General features: G+C 45.1%; 1 protein-coding gene across 1 annotated transcript in view; it reads right to left on the reverse strand.

Moving 5' to 3' along the window:
• hecw1a (HECT, C2 and WW domain containing E3 ubiquitin protein ligase 1a) overlaps nt 1-15701 on the reverse strand; it is a gene marked incomplete at both ends in the record, with an annotated part of 104219 nt that overhangs the window by 30468 nt on the left and 58050 nt on the right. Inside the window, 2 exons of the mRNA XM_080543792.1 lie at nt 2946-3070; nt 9919-10028. Of these exons, the coding sequence (XP_080399918.1) occupies nt 2946-3070; nt 9919-10028 (235 nt within the window). The remainder of the gene's footprint in view (nt 1-2945; nt 3071-9918; nt 10029-15701) is intronic.

Below are 15701 nucleotides of genomic sequence, written 5' to 3' on the forward strand. Positions count from 1 at the left end.
CAGTGAAGGGTCTACAGTGAAGGGTCTACAGTGAAGGGTCTACAGTGAGGGGTCTACAGTGAAGGGTCTACAGTGAGGGGTCTACAGTGAGGGGTCTACAGTGAAGGGTCTACAGTGAGGGGTCTACAGTGAAGGGTCTACAGTGAGGGGTCTACAGTGAGGGGTCTACAGTGAAGGGTCTGCAGTGAGGGGTCTACAGTGAGGGGTCTACAGTGAAGGGTCTACAGTGAAGGGTCTACAGTGAAGGGTCTACAGTGAGGGGTCTACAGTGAGGGGTCTACAGTGAGGGGTCTACAGTGAGGGGTCTACAGTGAGGGGTCTACAGTGAAGGGGTCTACAGTGAGGGGTCTACAGTGAGGGGTCTGCAGTGAGGGGTCTGCAGTGAAGGGTCTACAGTGAGGGTCTGCAGTGAGGGGTCTACAGTGAGGGGTCTACAGTGAAGGGTCTACAGTGAAGGGTCTACAGTGAGGGGTCTACAGTGAAGGGTCTACAGTGAGGGGTCTACAGTGAAGGGTCTGCAGTGAGGGGTCTACAGTGAAGGGTCTACAGTGAAGGGTCTACAGTGAAGGGTCTACAGTGAGGGGTCTACAGTGAAGGGTCTACAGTGAAGGGTCTACAGTGAAGGGTCTACAGTGAGGGGTCTACAGTGAAGGGTCTACAGTGAAGGGTCTACAGTGAGGGGTCTACAGTGAGGGGTCTGCAGTGAGGGGTCTACAGTGAGGGGTCTACAGTGAAGGGTCTACAGTGAAGGGTCTACAGTGAAGGGTCTACAGTGAGGGGTCTACAGTGAGGGGTCTACAGTGAAGGGTCTACAGTGAAGGGTCTACAGTGAGGGGTCTACAGTGAAGGGTCTACAGTGAGGGGTCTACAGTGAAGGGTCTACAGTGAAGGGTCTGCAGTGAGGGGTCTACAGTGAGGGGTCTACAGTGAAGGGTCTACAGTGAAGGGTCTACAGTGAAGGGTCTACAGTGAGGGGTCTACAGTGAGGGGTCTACAGTGAAGGGTCTACAGTGAGGGGTCTACAGTGAGGGGTCTACAGTGAGGGGTCTACAGTGAGGGGTCTACAGTGAGGGGTCTACAGTGAGGGGTCTGCAGTGAAGGGTCTACAGTGAGGGGTCTACAGTGAAGGGTCTACAGTGAAGGGTCTACAGTGAGGGGTCTACAGTGAGGGGTCTACAGTGAGGGGTCTACAGTGAAGGGTCTACAGTGAAGGGTCTACAGTGAGGGGTCTACAGTGAGGGGTCTACAGTGAGGGGTCTACAGTGAAGGGTCTACAGTGAGGGGTCTACAGTGAGGGGTCTACAGTGAGGGGTCTACAGTGAGGGGTCTACAGTGAAGGGTCTACAGTGAGGGGTCTACAGTGAGGGGTCTACAGTGAGGGGTCTACAGTGAAGGGTCTACAGTGAAGGGTCTACAGTGAAGGGTCTGCAGTGAGGGGTCTACAGTGAGGGGTCTGCAGTGAAGGGTCTGCAGTGAAGGGTCTACAGTGAGGGGTCTACAGTGAGGGGTCTACAGTGAGGGGTCTACAGTGAGGGGTCTACAGTGAAGGGTCTACAGTGAAGGGTCTACAGTGAGGGGTCTACAGTGAAGGGTCTACAGTGAGGGGTCTACAGTGAGGGGTCTACAGTGAGGGGTCTACAGTGAGGGGTCTACAGTGAAGGGTCTACAGTGAGGGGTCTGCAGTGAAGGGTCTACAGTGAGGGGTCTGCAGTGAAGGGTCTACAGTGAGGGGTCTACAGTGAGGGGTCTACAGTGAGGGGTCTACAGTGAGGGGTCTACAGTGAAGGGTCTACAGTGAAGGGTCTACAGTGAGGGGTCTGCAGTGAAGGGTCTACAGTGAGGGGTCTACAGTGAGGGGTCTACAGTGAAGGGTCTGCAGTGAGGGGTCTACAGTGAAGGGTCTACAGTGAAGGGTCTACAGTGAGGGGTCTACAGTGAAGGGTCTACAGTGAGGGGTCTACAGTGAAGGGTCTACAGTGAAGGGTCTACAGTGAGGGGTCTACAGTGAAGGGTCTGCAGTGAGGGGTCTACAGTGAAGGGTCTACAGTGAAGGGTCTGCAGTGAAGGGTCTGCAGTGAAGGGTCTACAGTGAGGGGTCTACAGTGAGGGGTCTACAGTGAGGGGTCTACAGTGAAGGGTCTACAGTGAGGGGTCTACAGTGAGGGGTCTACAGTGAAGGGTCTACAGTGAGGGGTCTTCAGTGAGGGGTCTACAGTGAGGGGTCTGCAGTGAGGGGTCTACAGTGAGGGGTCTACAGTGAGGGGTCTGCAGTGAGGGGTCTGCAGTGAGGGGTCTACAGTGAAGGGTCTACAGTGAAGGGTCTACAGTGAAGGGTCTACAGTGAGGGGTCTGCAGTGAGGGGTCTACAGTGAGGGGTCTACAGTGAGGGGTCTACAGTGAAGGGTCTACAGTGAGGGGTCTACAGTGAGGGGTCTACAGTAAGGGGTCTGCAGTGAGGGGTCTACAGTGAAGGGTCTACAGTGACCTGGGCCTCTATTCATAAATCAACCATCATGGAACACCGTCCTGCGGGCCCAGCCACCACCACTGGGCTCAGCATGATTAGGTCTTGACCGTTGACAAAGTCATGGATGGTAATACTGTACACGCCATGTTAACCTCTGGGACAAGACTGTCACACATCTGAACATCGCCTCCGCTGAAACATTCAGGCATGGGCTCTTACAGGGGACATGTGGATGGGTCACTAGGGCTCAAGGGCAAGTTCAATGTTATCAGGAGCTCTGTGAGCAGAGAGTGGGACAGTCATCGTAAGAATAACACATTTATGCTGGACCAGGGGCCATTGGCAGTCACAATGCTAGGAAGGATTATTATGAATTATTATTATTTACAGTAGAGAAACATTTAATATAAAAATGACATAAAAATGACATTGAACTAAAGGATGTACAGCTAACAGTATATGTACCAGCAGCACTCACATAGTTTGCGTGTAGGACAGTGAAGAACTCTGGGTGTGTGACGAACTTGACGGCGGGGCTCTGGAGGAGCAGGGTGATCTTCTGGCTGCTGACCGGGGAGGCCGGGGACCCGTCCCTCCTGGGCTCTGCAGAGATCACACATCATCATTCTCTTTTTTGTTTTGTTTTGTTTTGTTTTGTTTTGTTTTAAGGCATTTCTGCTTCATTGGGATATAGACAGTAGAGGATGGGTGAGTGAGAGGAGGGATGATATGCAGGATAGGTCGATGGTCAGAATGGAACCAGGGACCCTGTGATGACGTGGCTGACGCCTTAGTGAGCTACACTACCCAGGCGTCCCCGGGATTATCTTAATGAGATTCGTTGCGTAGCATAAAGGCAAAACAAAACCAACAAAAACACACATAATATATGCCTGTTAGCTGACGCTTTTATCCAAAGCGACTCACATTGCAGTGAGTGCATACGCTTTTCACTATATGCTCCCCAGAAGGAATCGAACCCACAACCTAAGCGTTGTTAGCACCATGCTCAACCAACCTTTTTTTTATTGGTATCTTTTATTATCAAACATTCATCTTTTCCATTATTTACAGTACCTTTTTTACACATTACAACACATAGGTAACCCTAACCCTAACACATAGGTAGACATCACCCCTATCATACAACACATAGGTAGGCATCAGCCCTATCATACAACACATAGGTAGACATCAGCCCCTATCATACAACACATAGGTAGACATCACCCCTATCATACAACACATAGGTAGACATCAGCCCTATCATACAAGATGATACAACACATAGGTAGACATCAGCCCCTATCATACAACACATAGGTAGACATCAGCCCTATCATACAACACATAGGTAGACATCAGCCCCTATCATACAACACATAGGTAGACATCACCCCTATCATACAACACATAGGTAGACATCAGCCCCTATCATACAGGGGCGGCTGTGGCGCAGGAGGTAGAGCCGCCGTCTATGCGCATGAGCGAGAGGTGAACAGATACAAACTTGCGTTTGGTCTGATAAAGTTTTCAAGCGAGTTTGGCAAAACAATCGAACGCTATAACATCTACATTTAAGTGAGTTTTGGTTTTGAGTACCCCGACAGCTTCGTGCTGATCGGGGGCTTCTAAGGACGGACGACATGGCAACAAACACAACGAACGGAATGGACAACGATGAAAGGAATACGGATAAACGGTACGACGCGAGCCTGACGGTGGAGGTGGGACTGGAGCATGGAAGTAACATTACGGTGATGGAAATGCTAAGAGGAATAAAGGAGGTGTGTGGAAATGTGGAGGGCTGTCGGTCGAAAGGAGACCGGAAATATGAAATTACCCTGTCATCGAGGAGAGGGAAGGACAAGCTAACAGATGGATTCCTGATTAAAAATATAAGAATAATGGGAAATGACTTGGCAGTGGATGAGATGGTGGTCTCGTTTTTGAATCTCCCGGTTTACTTGAAGGACGACGTGATCAGGTACAGGCTGGAGTCGTGGGGGGTGAAAGCGGTGTCACCGATAAAAAGAAGGACTTGGCCAGGAACGGACATAGCAGACGGGACTCGATACATGAAAGTGAAATTCACAGAAGAGGTGAGGTCTTTGCCATACTCTACGAAGTTCGAGACCCTGGTTGGAGTGGATCACTTTAGGGTGATTCGCGATAAGCAAGTGAGGGTATGTAGGCTGTGCATTAAGCCAGGACATGTATTACGAGAATGCCCGGAGTTCATGTGTTTCAAATGTAACAAACGAGGACATTATGCACGTGAATGCATTGGAAGGAGAGGAGATGATGGAGGAGAGAGAGTGAGCAGTGGTGAGAAGGAGGAGGAGGAGGTGGTGGAGGAGGAGGTGGTGGTGGAGGAGGAGGTGGAGGTGGAGGGGGACGAAGAAGAGGAGATGGAGGGAGAGGAGGAGGAGGAGGTGGTGGAGGAGGAAGAGGTGGAGACACAAGGAGAAGGTGGGGAAAGGAGCCATGAAGACGTGACGGAGGGAGGAGGACAAGCTGAGGTGGTGGAGGAGACCCAGTTGGAGCCGGAAGTGGAGGGAGGAGCGGAGGGGCCTGGTTCGGTGGAAGTGGAGGGTAAAGAGAGAGAGGAGATTGGAGCCAGCTTAGATAACGCAGTAAGGGATGGTGAAATGGATGAGGCAGGGCCTTCAACAGAGGGCGTGGGAAAAAGAAAAGGTTCCGATGAAGGACTATATGCGGATGTACAGAGGGTGAGGACAAGATCGGGAAGGGGTGCAAAAGCAAGAGGGAAGAAGACCAAGGTAGGAAAATGACATGGGGGTGCATGTGTTCCTTTTTTTTTTGTATCTTGACTATGGTCAGGGTTGTTGCTGTCAACACAAATGGACTCAGAGATAGGAAGAAGATGGAGCTTGTGTTGGCAGCATACAGTGTATGCTTGTGGGGTGGCTATTTTGGTAAAGAATGGGGTGGTGAATAATGTAAGGAACATAATGAATTTGGGTTAGATGTAACATCAAGGGATTGAGTATGCACTGTATTGCATATATGCACCAAATGTGGATAAATCTAGAAAACTTTTTTTTGAATCTTTGAAAGAGAAATGTGTTGGGAATTGTATTATGGTTGGGGATTATACTGTGGTGGTGAATAGGTTAGATGTAACAAGGGGGGTGAAATTTAGGAATGATCCGTCACGCCCAGTATTACTAGAAATGATGCGCACAAGAGGAATGGTGGATATATGGAGGGAGGGGCACCCTGATGCACAGGTTTTTAATGGTGATGGGGGTTTTGAGACAATCAAGGATAGATTTGTGTTTAGTGAAGAGGGAGGTGAGACACCTGGTTGGAAAGGTTGAGTATCGGTTTATGGCCTTTAGTGACCACGATGGTCAATCTTTCCAGCTAGGTGCGGGGAACGTAGGGGGAAGAGGAGGGACATGGTGCTTTAATGCAAGTTACGTTTTGGGGTGATAGTAAGAGAGTGTGTGAGTGTTGCTATGGAAGACCAGTTGTATGAGAGTGATGTGTGTGTGTGGTGGGAAGGGATGAAGGATAAATTAAAAGCTGTAATAATAGCATTTGCAAAACGGAGAGGGAAAGAGAGGGTGAGGGAGGAAAGGGATTTGCAGAAAAGGTTAGCAATAGAACAGGAGAGAGTTGATAATATTCCAGGGCATGATTTAACAGAGTATTTGAGGGTGAGGGAAGATTTGAGGGAGTTTGAGAAGAGAAAGTGTGAAGGTGCTTTAGTAAGGAGTAGAGCAAGGTATGTGGTTGAGGGAGAAAGGAGTACAGCATTCTTTTTAGGTTTAGAAAAGAGACAGAAAGAGAAAGGGAAAATTAAGGAATTAGAGAATGATAAAGGTGAAATAATAACAGACTTAGTGGGAATAATGGATACTGTGCAGTCATTTTATACAGACCTATATACATCTGGGGGTGTGAATGAGGAATGTATGAATAAAGTATTAGAAGCAGTGGAAACCAGGGTGACAGAAGAAGAAGGGAAAATGTGTGATGCAGATCTAAGGGTGGAGGAGGTTAAGACAGCCATCATGGGGTTAAACCTAAATAAGAGTCCGGGTTCGGACGGGTTGACGGCTGAATTTTATAAAGCATTTGTTGACATCCTGGCTCCTATATTGTGCAGAGTATATATGTGTATGGGGAATAAAAGGGTGGTTCCGGACTCTATGGGCTTGGGGGTGCTCACTTTATTGTATAAGGGTAAAAAGGACAGGAACAGATTACTGAAATATAGAGCATTATCATTACTTAATTGTGATTATAAAACCATAGCAAAAGTATGAGCTAATAGATTGAATGAAGCAATGAAAAACATGATTGCACCTACCCAGGCCTATGGAGTCCCAGGGAGGGATGTGGCAGAGAATATGTGCACATTAAGGGATGTTGTGAAGGACATGAGGGAGGAAGGGGGTTTATTGTTATCTTTGGATTTAAATAAGGCTTTTGACAGGGTGGAACATGTATTTTTATTGAAAACAATGGAACATTTTGGGATTGGATTGAATTGTTATATAAGAATGCTAGAAGTAAAGTAAAGATAGATGGATTATTGACTGACTCCTTCCCTTTGGGTATATCAATAAGACAAGGGTGTCCACTGTCAGCATTGCTATATTATAGCATATCTGTGGAGCCATTGGCAGCTTATATTAAGCAGGAGAAAGAAATTAAGGGAATAAATATGCCGGGGGGAGGAGTTAGCATAATCCATCAATATGCAGATGACACGACATGTACTGTCAGGGATGTAAATAGTGTGAACAAAATAATGGGGTGTGTAAACATATATGGAAAGGCTTCTGGTGCAAAAGTGAATGTTGACAAGTCTGAAATGTTGTGTATAGGGGGAGTGAATACAGACAATTGTGATTTTGATTTGAACTATTGTAAAGGGGATGATAAAAGTGTTGGGGATATATCTTGGAGAGGATGACAGGGAGGCTGTTGATTACACATGGACAGGGGTTTTGAATAAAATAAGAACAACATTGAATTATTGGAAGCAAAGGAACATGAAACTGAAGGGAAAAGTTGTAATTGTTAATGCACTGTTAATGTCAAAATATGTTTATGTATTAGGTGTATTGAATGTACCAGAGTGGGTTCTAAAAGAAACCAGGATGTTAGTGTCAGATTTTTTGTGGAGAGGAAAGGGGGTTAAAATAGCGTATGATGTACTAGTAGCAGATTATGATAAAGGAGGGTTGAAACTGGTAGATTTGGAGGTAAAGATGAGGGCAATGAGAGTCAGAACAGTCAAAAGGTTTTTGTATGGGGAGGAAGGACATGGATGGAAAGGATACTTTAGGGAATGGGTACATAGATGTGGGGGGTGTGGGGATTATGGGTTGTTGATGTGCTTTAAAGCACGGATGTATGATAGGGTGCCGGAATTCTATAAAGAGGTGTTTAAAGCCTGGGGTAGTTTTTTGTAGGATATGAGTGTGAGAAGAGAGGGGAGATACTAAACGTTCCCGTTTTATTGAACCCGGTAATAAGAAGAGAGGGGAAAATGTTAGAGTCTAGGAGTTTTTGGAGGGCAGGACTGATTAGAGTAAGGGATTTTAGGTATGAGGTAGTGCCAGGGTTCCTATCAGAGCAGGCATTATAGAAGTTGTTAGGGAAACAGATGAGGAGATGAGAAGGGGAGAAATAGTGAGCATGTATAATAAAATAAAGCAGAGTATACCAGGGGAGTGGGTGAGGAGGTTAGATAGGGAGTTAAGAGGGAAGGAGCAAACAGAGTTACCTAGGTTAAGACTAGGGAAAGGGGAAACAGTGCGGGACTTCTCAGCTGTTAAGGTGAAGGAGTGCTACTGGGCACTGTTGGAGAGTAGAGTGAAGGAGCCTGCGGCAGAGAAGGTGTGGAGGCAGGTGTTACCAGGATTGGAGGTGAAGAAAATATGGAGGAATTTATTTTTTAAATATAATAGTTTAGAATGTACACATTTTGATTTTATGCTCAGGCATAACAGGGTTTATACTAAGGTGGTGTTGCATCAGGTAGACAGAACAGTTTCAAGGGAGTGTGATGTGTGTGGGATACAGGATGAGAACTTAATGCATATGCTTTTTGAATGTAGAGAAATGAAGGGATTTGAAGAAAGGTTGAAAGAACTAGTGAAGAAGCACTGGGGGGTGGAGGTCGTGGGGATGCAGGAGTGGAGGAGGTTGGTGGTTTTTGGGGTGGAGGGAAAGAGGAGGGGAGTGAATATATGGTGTTTAAATTATGTATTATCACAGGCTAGGTATGCAATTTATTTGAGGAGAAATTTAGCAAGATTTGAGGGAAAGTGGATAACGATGTGGAACGTTTTTGAGGGATTGGTCAGGAAGAATGTGGGACTGATGCACAAGACAGGGCAAAAAGATTTTGAGAGTTTGTTTATTAGGGATTCTGGGTTTATAAGGGTGGGGGTGGATGGAGGGTTGGAGTTTGATTTAGATTTTTGAAGATGTTTTTTGTTTTTATTGTTGCATTCATTTGTTATTGATTTATGTTAAAGGGTTATTTTGGTTATGAAGGACTGACTGAATAATAGATGGATTTATCTCATACCAAAATGGTATGGGTGTGTTTTGTTTTATTTATTGGTTTTTAAATTTATTTTATTTGAATTAGAATACAATGAAGGCTGAATATGCATAGCTATGATTGTATTTAAACGAATATTTTTATATATATATATATTTTTTTTTAAGAGTCGCTGTCTAATGATCACACGGTTGGAAGATCGGCGGTTCGAGCCCCGGCTGGCCACATGTCGAAGTGTCCTTGGGCAAGACACTGAACCCCAAATTGCTCCCAGTGAGCGGGCCGGCGCCTTGCATGGTAGCTTGCCGCAATTGGTGTGTGAATGTGTGTGTGGATGGGTGAATGAGAGGCCGTTGTAAAGCGCTTTGGAGCAGCAAAAAAGGCGCTATATTCTGTAAGTGCAGTCTATTTACCATTTACCATCATCTCAGAAAAAACAATAAAATACAAATAAATAAAAAAATCATTCAAAATCATATACCAACCCTCCATCCTCCCCCACAGTTATAAATGTGCTCCCTTCCCCAAACACCTTCTCACATGTCTCCTTCCCCACATACATCCTTATCACCCCCACATCCCTTCTCACCAGATCCTTAAACACCTCCCACACATCCACCACACATCTTCATAATGAGCCACATTCCTTCTCAGCCTGACCACATACCTTCTCAGCCTGACCGCATACCTCCCATACCTCCCGTGACTCAATACAGAATTCAACAAATTCACATGACACCCTTTCTTCTGCTCTACCAGCTGAGCCCCAGAGGACCACTGCCACTACAGAACACACACACACACACACACACACACACACACACACACACACACACACTACAGTATAGTAAGGCCGACCTGCGTCAAGACAAAGAGAGGACAAAACAACATCACACACCTGTTGGCGGTGGGGGGGCGTCCGTCTCTGTCTCCGTGCTGCCACTTCTCTCCAGCCTCCCACCGCCACACTCATCCTCTGTTGCCATGGTCCTCTGGATGTTCTGGTACCTGGACAGGAAGTGACATCACAGTGTGTTAGTGTGTCCCTGGGCCTTTCCCTGGGAAACAATCCTTAAACAGCCCCATTATCCTTAAACAGCCCCATTATCCTTAAACAGCCCTGTTATCCTTAAACAGCCCCGTTATCCTTAAACAGCCCCGTTATCCAAGACATCTGTGTCCATCTAAAAGGATAGGATACTTTAGGTACAGTAAACGCAATGTGGTTGTAATTCTTTATACCTATCAAAACCTTTATACCTATCAAAACCTTTCTGATATACACATTACACATTACACACATTACACACATTACACACATTACACATATTACACACACGCGATTATGGAGTTGTTGAAGTTAAATGTTAAAACCCAAACGTCAGCAGGGAAGAAGCATTTCTTATACGTTGGATTCCTCAGCTGTGATAATCACTAATGCCCCCAACCATCACATCCTAGATCAGATTTCTCCTCTACGCCAGAGGAGCTTTCACCCTCTTTCTTCGAATCAGAATTATTTTTAGTTTAGATTCTTTTGAAGTATAATTCACACATACAGGAAATGTACTTGGTGTGGTTGGTGCAAAGGACATCAAGATAAAAACAACATAATAAAAAACAACAATGTAATAAACAACAATATATACAATTTATTTTTATTTTTATTTTTATGTCTAAGTTTAGAAACTCCAGTGTCTAAAGAACCTGTACATTTATTAATATTAATAATAATATAAATAATAATAATAATAATATAAATAATAATAATAATAATAATAATAATAATAAGTAATTGTATTTATATAGCGCTTTTCCGAGGCTCAGCGTTGACAATATGGGAAAAACAGAGAAGACAGAAACAACAAGCAACATATAACATGAAACATAGAACACAGAGTTAACAACAGATAACATGACACATAGAACACAGAGTTAACAACAGATAACATGACACATAGAACACAGAGTTAACAACATATAACATGACACATAGAACACAGAGTTAACAACATATAACATGACACATAGAACACAGAGTTAACAACAGATAACATGACACATAGAACACAGAGTTAACAACATAACATGACACCTAGAACACAGAGTTAACAACATATAACATGACACAGAACACAGAGTTAACAACAGATAACATGACACATAGAACACAGAGTTAACGGACGGGGAACACAGTAACACATCAAACATTTGACCAGAGATGACCTTGAGAGAAGGAGAAAAGGACTTGCAGGAATCAACAGTGAGCCTGTCAGGCTGTGTGTCTCCCTCTCATACAGCACGTATGATAACAAGAGGGATGTTTAGCATAGAGAATCCACTTCCCTCCCCTCAGAGTAATGTCTAATCTCATTTGCCATCACTCTATTTTTTCTCCGTTGGTCAGTGAACTCCCTGGTGGAGCAGAATTAGGCCAGTGGAGGAAAATGAGTCCATGCTGCAGGTACGTGTCCTGAGTCTAATGTGGGGAAATGACTCTCAACATCACAGCACTAACAGGGAAGCACTGAGCAGGGATAGATAGAAGGGAGATAGGTAGAGGGCAGATAGGTAGTTATGGGATAGGTAGGTATGGGATAGGTAGGGGGAGATAGGTAGTTATGGGATAGGTAGAGAGGAGATAGGTAGAGAGGAGATAGGTAGAAGGCAGATAGGTAGAGAGGAGATAGGTAGAGAGGAGATAGGTAGAGAGGAGATAGGTAGAGAGGAGATAGGTAGAAGGCAGATAGGTAGAGAGGAGATAGGTAGAGAGGAGATAGGTAGAGAGGAGATAGGTAGAGAGGAGATAGGTAGAAGGGAGATAGGTAGAGAGGAGATAGGTAGAGAGGAGATAGGTAGAGAGGAGATAGGTAGAGAGGAGATAGGTAGAGAGGAGATAGGTAGAGAGGAGATAGGTAGAGAGGAGATAGGTAGAGAGGAGATAGGTAGAGAGGAGATAGGTAGAGGGGAGATAGGTAGAGGGGAGATAGGTAGGTATGGGATAGGTAGAGGTTGATAGGTAGAGAGGAGATAGGTAGAGAGGAGATAGGTAGAGAGGAGATAGGTAGAGAGGAGATAGGTAGAGAGGAGATAGGTAGAGAGGAGATAGGTAGAGAGGAGATAGGTAGAGAGGAGATAGGTAGAGAGGAGATAGGTAGAGAGGAGATAGGTAGAGAGGAGATAGGTAGAGAGGAGATAGGTAGAGAGGAGATAGGTAGAGGGGAGATAGGTAGAGAGGAGATAGGTAGAGAGGAGATAGGTAGAGAGGAGATAGGTAGAGAGGAGATAGGTAGAGAGGAGATAGGTAGAGAGGAGATAGGTAGAGAGGAGATAGGTAGAGGGGAGATAGGTAGAGAGGAGATAGGTAGAGAGGAGATAGGTAGAGAGGAGATAGGTAGAGAGGAGATAGGTAGAGAGGAGATAGGTAGAGAGGAGATAGGTAGAGAGGAGATAGGTAGAGAGGAGATAGGTAGAGAGGAGATAGGTAGAGAGGAGATAGGTAGAGAGGAGATAGGTAGAGAGGAGATAGGTAGAGAGGAGATAGGTAGAGGGGAGATTAGGGGTGTAACGATACATCGATTCACATCGATGCATCGATTCATTGACTAACGATCTGATTACATCGATGCAATGTAAAAATATCGATCTATATCGTCATCTTAAAGATACACCTTTATTTTGAAATGGCACATTCTGCGTGACTGTCACCATTTCCGTGCAGCGCGCGACTAGCAGCGGCAAATTACAAAGTCAAAGAGCGCTGCACACTGTGTGTTCTGCATTTTGTGACTGCGCGGAGAACAGCGAAGCGGTTTTAGCTGCGACTGCCAAGCCCGCCCACGGCCGACTGTGATTGGTCAATGCTCTAGTCTAGCCGATTGTGATTGGTCAATGCTCTGGTCTGTAACAAAGCATCTGTCTTATGAATGGGCAAAGGCTGCAGGTTGGACCTTACTTACTTTACTCCGGTTTGCTTGTCCAATTTCATTGGATAAACCTGAACAAAATTCCTATTGATAAAATCTACAGGTAAATCATTACTCCCGTAATCAGTGATCTAACATGACTGTCCAAGCATAGCCTTACCTTTCACCAATCAACACATCATATCAGATCAGTGCTTCCTAGAGGAAGTGTGATGGATGGCCCTATATTAAAAATGATCCTGACCTGCGTTCAGAGCGTAGTGTTTTGTCTCCTGAACATGTTGATCAGTTAGTTTTTTTGAAGAAAAACCTCCCAAAGAAGAACACTGGAGGATATACTTATTATACAACACTGGAGGATATACTTAACTTATTTTGGTTAAGAAGAATGTATATAAGATGTACTGCACTGTACTGCATTTGCACTTATTATTTATTATTATTTTATTATTATTTATTATTATTATTGCACAAATATACTGTAGGTTAAATGGTGACCTTGGTTCAGTTCTAACTGTTAAAAATACTGTGTTTATGAGACAGTAAAAAAACATATCTCTTGTTTGTGAGACTAGTGAACGGGTCTTTTTTCTTTTTGTAACAGAAGAATACTGTATAATACAATATGATTTAAATGCTGGATACCTGGAAGAGCTCACAAATAAAATGGTCAAATAATATTCTAGTTGTTTTTGTGAGTTGATAATTGTGTTAGATTGGCATATGATATCGCGTCATATCGATCATATCGTCATATCGATCTTGAATCGAATCGAATCGAAATCGTATCGTGACTGACATTGTGATATCGTCAAACATTGTATCGTCATACAAACAAATCGATATAATATCGTATCGTGATGAAGCTGGTGATTTACACCCCTAGGGGAGATAGGTAGAGAGGAGATAGGTAGAGGGAGATAGGTAGAGAGGAGATAGGTAGAGAGGAGATAGGTAGAGGGAGATAGGTAGAGAGGAGATAGGTAGAGAAGAGATAGGTAGAGAGGAGATAGGTAGAGAGGAGATAGGTAGAGAGGAGATAGGTAGAGAGGAGATAGGTAGAGAGGAGATAGGTAGAGAGGAGATAGGTAGAGAGGAGATAGGTAGAGGGCAGATAGGTAGAGGGGAGATAGGTAGAGAGGAGATAGGTAGAGAGGAGATAGGTAGAGAGGAGATAGGTAGAGGGCAGATAGGTAGAGAGGAGATAGGTAGAGAGGAGATAGGTAGAGAGGAGATAGGTAGAGAGGAGATAGGTAGAGAGGAGATAGGTAGAGAGGAGATAGGTAGAGAGGAGATAGGTAGAGAGGAGATAGGTAGAGAGGAGATAGGTAGAGGGGAGATAGGTAGAGAGGAGATAGGTAGAGAGGAGATAGGTAGAGGGGAGATAGGTAGAGAGGAGATAGGTAGAGAGGAGATAGGTAGAGAGGAGATAGGTAGAGAGGAGATAGGTAGAGAGGAGATAGGTAGAGAGGAGATAGGTAGTGTTTGGCTAATCCATGGGAGGGCTCATTTGGGGGTTATTTTATTTGGTGTTTGTGATTGGTTAAAAGTATGCATGAGTGGAGTGATTGGTTAGATAGAAATGGGGGCGGGCTTAAAGGAGTGTGATCTGAGAGGCAGGGGAGAAGGGAGATCAGTTGTATAGAGAGATGGGAGTTGGTAAGTCGAGTTCTGTATGATTGTGTAGTTTGTCAAATCTTTTCTGTTAGTTTGTTCACTGTTGTTTATTTACATGTACTAATATCAATGTTTGTGTTCAGTTTTACAATCTGTTTATTAGAGGAAGAAGGAAATCAAACCGAATTGTGTCAGTCTCATCATTTCACCCGTACTGCCGGAGCAAGCAGAAAATTCACCATTCAGCTAAACTAGAGGGAGAGCTGAACAATTGTAAAACACCCGCTGACGACCGCAGGAGGACGGACCGTCAGTTAGCTAAGGAATACAAGCCCGGTGGGACGCAACAGAAGCTCCGGGAGGACAAGGATCCATTCACCGGAGATAAGAGCAAGCTAAAGCCTGGTCAGGTTAGTGACGGAGCCGCGGCGCCCGCAACTGTAGCTAACTAGCCACTTGCTAGCCAGCGTAGCATTAGCAAACTAAGCTAGCGTTAGCCCTGTTGTTGCAATAGCGCAGCAGGCACGCGGTAGAGCTTATAGCACTCAAAGCTACAGCTAACTAGGCCGGCAACGGAGCCGGGCGCCCGCGACCGTAGCTAACTAGCCACTTGCTAGCCAGCGTAGCATTAGCCAACTAAGCTAGCGTTAGCCCTGTTGTCGCAATAGCGCACAGGCACGCGGTAGAGCTTATAGCACTCTAAGCTACAGCTAGCTAGGCAGGCAAGGAGTGAAACAATCCACGGCTAGCTTCAACTGGTTAACCCAACTGCAAGAATCCACAGCCAGCTAGGCTAACCTACAAGACCCACCAAGAAAGGAATTGCGAGCTAATAGCAGCTACCCAGAGAGCTACCCACACCCAGCACTCTTCTCTGTGACTCTATTGACTGTTTGCATTAAAATAGGTTTGTGTGTACCTGGGTATTAAGTCGTCGGGGGGAGGAAAATCCTCTCCCACTTTATTATTTTATTTTTAGCAGTATCCCTGGGATGACCCCACGGTGAACCTGGTTCCGCTGCCGAAGACTAGTTAAGGAAGTGCAGGGACCAGCGCAAATCAGCTCAGGGAGTCAGAGAGGGCTGAAGATATAAGATAGAAAGACGAAACAGGTACACACAAGTTATTTCTGAGTCAC

Source organism: Nansenia antarctica (genome assembly GCF_963989245.1).
Source record: "Nansenia antarctica genome assembly, chromosome: 13".
NCBI classification, from domain to species: domain Eukaryota; kingdom Metazoa; phylum Chordata; class Actinopteri; order Argentiniformes; family Microstomatidae; genus Nansenia; species Nansenia antarctica.